Here is a 9,967-nt window from a genome sequence, read left to right as displayed (position 1 = left end):
TTAAATAAAGCGAAAATAAATATTTTATGTAACGCAACATATTATTCTTTCATAAAATTAACATAGGTATGTTAAAATGTTAATAATAAAATAAAAATATAATTTTTTTTATAAAATAAAACGTATTTAAACTTTGGTGCATATACTTTACGCAACCTGCAGAAATGCGCAGTCTTTTTAATCAGTCTTTTTCAATTAACTGCTGTCAACTCGATGTTTCATTGTCCGTGTTTTTTTGTAATTGTATTTCCTATAACCAATCTGAAATTAAGTTATACATATTAATAATTGTATTACTTTCACATTTATAATGAACAAAATATGACATTTCTTACCTTCTAACTTACGTAGTTTGGCAATATATTTTTCAATACTTGCACGAGTTTTTCCATCACTTGTATCCTCTCAGCATCGTTCGCAGCTTGTATTTCTGCAATATTTGACAATTTTTTAGCAGCTTTGGCCATTTCTGTCATGGCTTCTGCATGAGTTTTCGAGGCTTCGGCAAGTATCTACATATTTTAGAAAAATTACAATATAGTCATGTTATACATTATACATTGTAGAAAAATTATTCCAATTTCAGTCTAATTTTCGAGATTTTTCTCTTACTATCATAGCATCAGCTTGCTTCTGAGCAATATTTTCAAACTGCTCCTTTGTAGAATGAAGTTGGTCAACAGATCTTGTACGATTTGCTGCAATTAAAAATAAACATTAATAATGAAACTATATAATGTTAAAAAAACATTTTGTAACGTTATTATACAAAAATAAAAAAAATCTTAAATTTTTGTACAATATAATACTATATAACATTATTTAACACTATAACACTATTAAAATCTTTATTACATCTTTTCGAAACTGATAAATTGATGTTGCGATCAGTATGTAGAGTCAATGGCTTGGAAACAGACAGTACACGTGGAGTCTTTCTTTTCGTCTGTCTTTCATTAACATTTTTCACATTTTGTTGTATGGGAATGTTCTCACTTTCAGATTCATTTCCATCAGGTACATGATCGATGGGAGTGATATCGATACCGATGTCGGTATCTAATAAATCAACTGTAAATAAAGAATATATTACAAATAATGTAAGTAATGTAATAATTATGTATTATAATCTACTTTTGCAATAAAATATACATGGTTTATTGAAACACTTAACTTGTAAATGAGTTCAAAAATTTATTTGACTCGGATATAATTGATAAAAATGTTTACCTCTATCTTTGCTCCAAGTTTGTGGATCTTCTTGCAAGTTTTCTTGCGAAAAAGTATCGCAAACATTTAATACTTGTGGAATATCTTTTAATACCGATGAGTTTCCACGAATTAATTCATTTTGTAAAGACTATAAACATGAAAAAAAGAAATATATTATTAGACTAATTGTTTCGATATGAATGTTATGTGTATAATAAAATGAGTAATTATAATATCTATGGAAGCTTTCCAGCAAGCGACACAAAACGACACAAGCATCATTCTGTCTTTTTAACTTTAGTGAACAACAAAGACAGAATGATGCTTGTGTCGACTTGTGTTACTTGCTGGAAAGCTCCCCTTTATATGTGTATACAGACACAATACACACACACACACACACACACACCTCCTCTTCCGGAATCCTTTCTGCACAACCCTTGCTCCCTTCAATATATTCTGCACCTACTAACCCAATAACTCGCACTTCCAATTCAGATAATTCTGTTTTCTTAATTGATTTATTTCCTGTCATCGCCTTTGCCTTTCTCAATTCACGTGCCTTCACAGAGGTACGACTTTTTAAATCTCTCCATACCTAAGCACATATAGAATTATTTTTATTTTATTCCTGTTCATAAAAGAATATATCCAAATCCAAATTAAAATGCATAATTTCAATTGTCATAAAATTAAATCACTTAAAAATAAAGCAAGAGACATGTATACACATATAATACTACATAATATATATACATATAATATTCAAGTATTTACCGTACCACTTGCCACTGCTCAACAGTTTTTGTTGCTCCTTCAATGTCATTCAATTCTGCAGTTACCTCTATCCATTTTTTTTTGCGCCATTTCTTTCCCATGTAAGGCATTGAATTTACCTTCGGCAAGGCCTTTATTCAGGTAAAAAAAATCCAACATCTTTGTATATTGCAAAGATGTTGTCCGGGAACTTCGTGCTTTTTTGCTATAAAAGCACAAATATTAAGTTATTAAAATAAGTTACAGCAATATTGAGTTAATATATAAACGTAAAGACGAGAATTCTGCTTGATAATTGTAGTAAATTTATAAATAATACATTTAAAACATATTTCGAATATAAATACTTACATTGTTCCAGTTTGGGCCATGTTCTTTCTTCTAACAATAAAATAAATCAATCAATGCGACATCAATTCTCTCCTTTGATCTCTATTTTTTTTGTAAGATTATCTTACAGAACATACTAACAAGAATTATCTACAGCCATAAACTTTACTTGAATAGTTCTGACATCGCAGCTCTATTTTTGTCTGCGTTCGTAAATTTCACTAAAAGTTACTAGTATTTTACTGCTGAGAAACTGCAACGTTGTCAAATTTATCGAATCATTATCGAATTTTGTCGATACAATAATAACGAATCTTGCATCGATAAAAATCGTTAAGGCTTAGTTACTGAATCACGTCACATCGATATCGTCGATCGCGCAAGCGACAAAAATCGATAATTAACGATAACGACAATCATCGTTAAGACGTTAGAGAATCCCGCTACTGAACTCGGAATGTTATCCGTACGACGATATAAATCTGGATTTCGACAAAAATAGATGGTCGATTCTGTACGATACGTATGCACGTTTCTGCAAGAACTATTATGGATATGAGTATCTCGAGCCGAGTCTCACCGTCTCAATGTTTCTACGTAACGGTCCGTTCGTGATCATCGATTGTTCTCGACAAAACGAATCGGTCAAGAGCGCAACCGTGGATGTGAGATTGGAATTCGAGTGTAAGGAGAATGTGCCGATGAATACCACTGCGTACTGTCTCATCATACATGATCGCCTGATCCAGTACAACCCGTTGACCAACGTTGTGCGCAAAATCACCTAAACGCACCAACAATTTAGAGAGGGGAAAGCATAGCAGAATATAAATCAAAGTGTTATGAGATGGTTGTCATTCTTCTTTTTAACTGATGCATCGAAGAGAGATCTCGTCATGTCTGTACCAACGTTTGTGGATCTACAGGGGTTTATCCTCAATAAACAATTCATTGTAAAGGAAGCGGCAATCCTCAGAAGAGGATTTATTTTGTCACATTATTTTTTCGCATGTCCTGTACCATGGGGTGTGCTCATAAAATCTGAGAGACACCAAGCCTCATGGTTGACTCGAAATCATCATGGATTACGATGGGAAGATGGAAACGTTCCATATAGCATGGCTCAGCGTTTGATTACAACAGCTATCATTGGTGGACCACATGAAGAAGAAGAAGAATCCATTCTCGTATATGTAAAAGGACTTGAAAAGCGAGAATGGTTAGCCGATATAATGGATGATGCAGGAAACGGTTTCATTATTGAGATCTTGGATGCTGATTACGACGATATCGAGTCTCTAAATAATCTAGATGTTAAAAACACTATGCGATGTGGAAAACATGTTAAGAATTGCGCATTACAAAATGTATTCAAAATATTTAACTGGTGGTCGCAACGCCAGAAAGAATTGCAAGATTTGGAAAAATAAAATATTTAAACATTAATATGTTTTTTTTCTTATTCCCCCTCCTCATTCCTTCCCTCGCGAGTCGTTTAAGAATTCTTTTTATCCGAGCGCCGTTTCCCCTTCTCCTAAATTTCATAGCGCCAATAGTATTCTAGAATCTCCCATCACATTTACCCCACTACTTTTAAAAATAAGCGTCATGTACAACACTCGATTAATTTCTTTATACGATCAGTGTCGCGTTAACCGTTCATACTGGTGGTTTCACTTTTAAAATCTGGAAATATGTACTACGCTGAAAGAAGCAGCGGCTCCGGCAGACATGTGAATAATTACATACCGAATTGTAATGAAACTCCATCGTTTGAGAACAAATGCGACAAGTAAGTTTAACTTTTTCTATTTTTCTATTTTTATGTCTTTATATTTTTTACAAATTGTTTTATTTTTAAACTAATTTCATTTTTACAGCTTTTCATTAAACCCTCATGCGGTTCGTATACTATGCAAACGATACGCATTGACAGCTACGGAATTTAAATTCCTCGAAATTGGTATCAAAGTGGATCCAACGAGTTACGTGGAAATCGCAATAGGAGATCATCGAGGAAAGGAACTGATACTATCTCTCGAAGCGTGGAAGGGACTCTACGAGCAACGTCACAATATTCAGAATCTGCTTCGAAACGATTCTAAAGATGCCTACAGTTTTATAAGCATTGGACCGTTAACAGTGCGAGTTCGTACGATTAACGACGCCAAGTTAATAAGTCTTGAATCTTCAAATGTATGCATGATGATGATCGAATCGACGTTACACCGTATGTTCGATCTCGATCCATGCATCGATGTAACTTTTGACCGATTGGTTAAAATTACCAATACAGTTGATATCAAGTTTATGCAATTTTCAAATATCGCGTCCAATGTAACGAGTTCTAAAGAAGTATCAAATGTAATATGCGCTAGCGACGCCTTCAACAAGCATCAGCTCATCGATTGCGAGCTGGCAGCTTTAGTTTTTAGTCCATAATATGTAAGAAAAAAATATTTAAAAGAAGAATAAAGAGTTTTTAAGTCTAAATTATGATGTAATTTCTTTGCATGCATTTCCATTCTCCATCTTTCTCCCACCCGTAAGCAGTCCCAGCTCTCATACGTAGCATGGTCCTTGCGGGGGATGACGTTATGCGGGGAAGGGGGAACGCCAGGCTAGAGACCGAGAGGCTAGGGACTGAGAGGCTAGGGATCGCGAGGCTAGGGACCGAGAGGCTAGGGACTGAGAGGCTAGGGACCGAGAGGCTAGGGACCGAGAGGCTAGGGACCATGAGAGAGGTAGCGCGAGAGAGATAGCGCGAGAGAGATGACGCGAGGCGCAGCGAGGAGAGAGAGAGAGAGAGATGACGCGAGGCGCAGCGAGGAGAGAGAGAGAGAGAGAGAGAGAGAGAGAGAGAGAGAGAGAGAGAGAGAGAGGCGAACGCGAAAGACAGAGATAGCGAGAGGCGCACGCGAGAGACAGAGATAGGGAGAGGCGCACGCGAGAGATGATGCAGCGAAGGAGAGCGCGTGGTGTTCGCGAGAGAGAATTTATTTTTTAATGTTTTTTTTTTTCCAATATTAATATATAATTATTTTATAATAATATTAATATATAATAATTCTTTTATAATAATATTCTTAATATATAGATGGAAAGAGGAATTATTCTAAAATAAACTATATATTTTTTAATGTTTAAAATAATTTTTATTCTTAAAATGTGTGTGTGTGTGAATAATGTAAGAAAAATATGAATGTAAATTTAAAATAATATAAAATATGAATAATAAAGTAATATTTAAAATATAAAAATGATTTAATATAAAAAATATAAAATTTAAAATATAAAATATAAGAAAAATATGTGTGATTAATATATAAAAGAATATTAATGAAAATAAAATCTATAAGAATATATGTAAAAAAAAAAGCGTCGGCTGCTGCGAGGTGGCAGCGACTGGGCAGTGGTGGCGGTAACGGTGGTGGGGTGGCCGGGCGGCAAGCGGAGGTGCGACCGGGTGGCAGTAGGATGGCCAAGTGGATGCGAGGGGTCCCTTCTGTGACAGACAAAAAAAATTTTTATTAATTTATATTTTTAATATATTTTAGAATATATTTAAAAAATAAGAAACTGATACTTACAATTCGTACACACCGGGCACATGTACCGGCTAAATATCATATATAGCGGGGCACGACAATCGCTGCACGATTCTTGTTCTATTATGTTAAACATTCTCGTATAATGTTGTCGTACAACACAAATGTCTGGAAATAGTTCTACATTTCTTATAAAGCAGCTAGTGCACAGTTTAATATTATCCCAAGGTACATAAAACAAATTTAAAACGCACATTTTCAACAATGCATTTATAGTAAGGATCTCACCCGTTGCCACAAATTGTATAGTTGTTTCGGCAAAGTCTTCACAATCATCACTATTATAATCAGAGTCTTCAAGAGGCTCTATCACTTCTTCATCATCAGATTCATTTATCACATTTATAATTCTATTATCAATTTCTTCGACTATCATTACTTCCTCGTCACTATCACTATCGATAATTACATCTTCTATATTCATTTTTCTTTCTTCTCACTAACACTTCGCAGAGGACACTTAGCTCTTTACTATATGAATGCTGAAGACATTTTGACGCGGAGACGGACTCTCTCCATAAGTTTCAACCCCCATCCTTCTCAAAATTATCGCAATTCTTCCTTAAAAAATATTAAGGAAAATGTTTCGCTCTCGTTTACGATCGATTTTCTGCTAGGGTACAAAACTGCCGAACGTTGGCGCCGATACGTTGCATTCTGGGTGTGTGAAGTTGGCACCTCATGTTCAAAAATCGGAGTTTTTATCAAGAGTTCCTATTGCACCCCAAATAGTTCTACAGTTCCTGATAGGTTTTAGAAATAGTTCCGGCGAAATACCTAAAAATATATCGTTTTGAAAAAATGAGGTGCCAACTTCCCGTGGCACCGCAACATGCGAAAAATGCCATTTAAATCATTGTATCTTATAGTTCTCGAAGTGTTCTACAGTTCCTGATACATTTTAATAATAGTTCTAGCCGCCAAATATTTTTAAATAATTATTGAATATCGAAGCTGGCACCGCAACATGCGAAAAATGCCATTTAAATCGTATCTTATAGTTCACGAAGAGTTCTACAGTTCCTGATAGATTAGAACAATAGTTCCGGTCGATAAATAATTTAAAACAATTTTTTAATCTAAAAGCCGGCACCTCATTTAGACCTAAAAGTGGCCGCAACTTTTTTATCTTTTATTTCACAGCTTCGGGCCTTAATACTTATCGATAGAACTCGTCGGGGTGCAAACGGAACTCTAAACAGAACTGCGAAATTCGGAAAAAATTTTCAACCCCTTAGAACTTGGAAAATTTTCGGAGCGTATAACTAAAAGTGGCCGCAACTTTTTTATCTTTTATTTCTCAGCTTCGGGCCTTAATACTTATCGATAGAACTCGTCGGGGTGCAAACGGAACTCTAAACAGAACTGCGAAATTCGGAAAAAATTCTCAACCCCTTAGAACTTGCAAAATTTCCGAAGCGTATAACTAAAAGTGGCCACAACTTTTTATCTTTTATTTCTCAGCTTCGGGCCTTAATACTTATCGATAGAACTCGTCGGGGTGCAAACGGAACTCTAAACAGAACTGCGAAATTCGGAAAAAATTTTCAACCCCTTAGTTGGAAATTTCCGAAGCGTATAACTAAAAGTGGCCGCAACTTTTTTATCTTTTATTTCTCAGCTTCGGGCCTTAATACTTATCGATAGAACTCGTCGGGGTGCAAACGGAACTCTAAACAGAACTGCGAAATTCGGAAAAAATTTTCAACCCCTTAGAACTTGCAAAATTTCCGAAGCGTATAACTAAAAGTGGCCACAACTTTTTTATCTTTTATTTCTCAGCTTCGGGCCTTAATACTTATCGATAGAACTCGTCGGGGTGCAAACGGAACTCTAAACAGAACTGCGAAATTCGAAAAAAATTTTCAACCCCTTATAACTTGGAAAATTTTCGGATCGTATAACTAAAAGTGGCCGCAACTTTTTTATCTTTTATTTCTCAGCTTCGGGCCTTAATACTTATCCAACGAACTCATCGAGGTGCAAATAAAAATGTCATTAAAACTTTCAAATTCCAAAAAATTTTTAGATTTAAAAAAAAATGCTTTCGCACCATTTTTTAAAGATCAATGGGGTACTAACTATTTTCATCGCTCGATAGTTCCTTTATAATTCCAACAGTAAGTTATTATTAACTTTTTTATTTGAAAGTTTTTAAATTTTTGAAAAAATTCTTAATCTTTTAAATAAATGATAAAAATTTTTAAATTATTAAAATTTTTTAGCTGTAAAACGCAGACTTTTGTTTATTTATTTTTCGTTTATATATATATGTGTATCTTAAAAGTAATCATAAAATCTTAAAACTAATCATAAACTCTTAGAACTAATTATGAGATCTTAAAACTATTAATAAAATCAAAAACTAATTATAAAATCTTAAAACTAATCATAAACTCTTAAAACTAAACTTTGGTAATTTAAAATATTAGAACATAAACTTTGGTAATATAAAATAATAAACTAAATCTTTTGTGTGCGAATGTTAATATTAAAATAAAAATAAAAATGTTAAAATAAGAATGAAAACGTTAAAATAAAAATAAAAGTATTAAAATAAAAATAAAAAATGTTAAAATTAATTTTTTGACCTTTTTTTGACCTTTTTTTGAACAATTTTTTCCAAGTGTTTAATCTAACCTAACCTAACATAAAAAATAATGTGAGGATTTACGGTTTGCGTAGACTTTACAGTCGTACGCTTTTTCTTTAGGTCATCATATTCATACCACCGATTGCCTGCAAATGCGAAAGCTATATAATGTCCATCATTTTCATTATATTGTATGTAGTGTACTACACCCATGAGTATATAATTTATATTATTTAGGATAATGACCTTTTCGATAGAATTCAAGTCATGTTTAAAATCCAGCCGTCGATTGACATATCTGTTGTCTGTAAATATTGAAGAATCTATAATGATATGTTTTCCATATATTTTACTGTTTTCTGTACCACAAGTACGACATATTGAGTTCATATGTACATCATCTATTGCTTCTTGCATATATTGCAAACCTTTCTGTAAAAGTATGTCTACGTTTATGTTGCATGTCACTGTTTCGCGTGAATTTACAGCGTAGCAAGAGCAAGATTTTTTAAGGATACAACTTGGTTCATTTTTAAATAGATATTCTGCCAAATGGGCAGCATTGCAATTAGCGTTTAATCGCTTCATATTTCGTGTATATGTAGTAATTGCATCATGAAATAAAGGTAACTCTTGTAAAATAGTAACCCAATCTCGATAATGTATTGAAAGTACTTTTCCATGTTCTAAAATGGAGTTTGCCAATTGAAAGATATCATTTGAAGATGATTGAATCGCATTTCTATATGCTGCATGTGCCACAATTGCACTGATGACAAGTTGCAAAATAGAATCGAATGCACATGTTTCCTGTATAGTCATCGTTAATTGTCCTCGTTTTACTGGTCTGCACTTACTACCATTAATAACAAGTGGTAAATTAGACGACTTACTATTTTTAATAAAATCCCATTCCACACATTTATCTAAATAGGATGGCTTAATTTGTTTTTTTGGAGCAGATTTTTGTGATTTTGGCGAACATTCATCGGTAATGTTTGTTGAACTCATCAATCCGCGCCAATTCTCGCAGATGTTCCAAACGTTATTTTCTTCATTTAAATTCGTTGATTTATTCGGTCTTATTGAATTCGTATCGTCTGGAGCTGATTTTTGTGATTTTGGCGAACATTCATCGGTAATGTGTGTTGAACTCATCAATTCGTGCCAATTCTCGCAGACGTTCGAAACGTTATTTTCTTCATTAAAATTTTTTGATTTATTCGGGCTTACTGAATTCGTATCGTCTGAAATATATTTATTAGTAGTGTCTGACAAATTTTGCACAAGTGAGCCACAAGTTTTATTATGCTCATCCTCCGATCTTTGCTTTTCATTGAGGCATACTGTATTTGTACTGAGAGAGACAGAGAGGTTGCTTGAATTATTTTCTTTCAAATTGTTATAATCATTTGAATTATTGTAGTCGTGTATAACGTTTTGCTTG

General features: G+C 33.8%; 1 protein-coding gene and 1 long non-coding RNA gene across 2 annotated transcripts; both read right to left on the bottom strand.

Moving 5' to 3' along the window:
• LOC145933675 (uncharacterized) lies at nucleotides 1-699 on the bottom strand. Its single transcript, XR_014424912.1, has 3 exons — nucleotides 613-699; nucleotides 336-512; nucleotides 1-261 (listed from the first exon to the last, which is right to left on the bottom strand). It is a non-coding gene; the product is annotated as an uncharacterized LOC145933675 (long non-coding RNA).
• A 94-nt stretch (nucleotides 700-793) lies between these two features.
• On the bottom strand, nucleotides 794-2,385 carry LOC145933674 (uncharacterized). The gene is made up of 5 exons (XM_083033641.1): nucleotides 2,341-2,385; nucleotides 1,995-2,194; nucleotides 1,622-1,810; nucleotides 1,231-1,360; nucleotides 794-1,071 (listed from the first exon to the last, which is right to left on the bottom strand). Exons 2-5 carry the CDS (start codon nucleotides 2,097-2,099, stop codon nucleotides 809-811), a joined length of 687 nt encoding a protein of 228 aa, XP_082889767.1. The 5' UTR covers nucleotides 2,100-2,194; nucleotides 2,341-2,385; the 3' UTR covers nucleotides 794-808.
• Nucleotides 2,386-9,967: the final 7,582 nt, after the last annotated feature.

The sequence above is a fragment of the Prenolepis imparis genome, unplaced genomic scaffold (genome assembly GCF_030444845.1).
Source record: "Prenolepis imparis isolate NDT839.2.m4 unplaced genomic scaffold, iyPreImpa1.0 SCAF_3, whole genome shotgun sequence".
Classification (NCBI taxonomy): Eukaryota; Metazoa; Arthropoda; class Insecta; order Hymenoptera; family Formicidae; genus Prenolepis; species Prenolepis imparis.
This window is presented reverse-complemented; position numbering and strand designations above follow the sequence as displayed.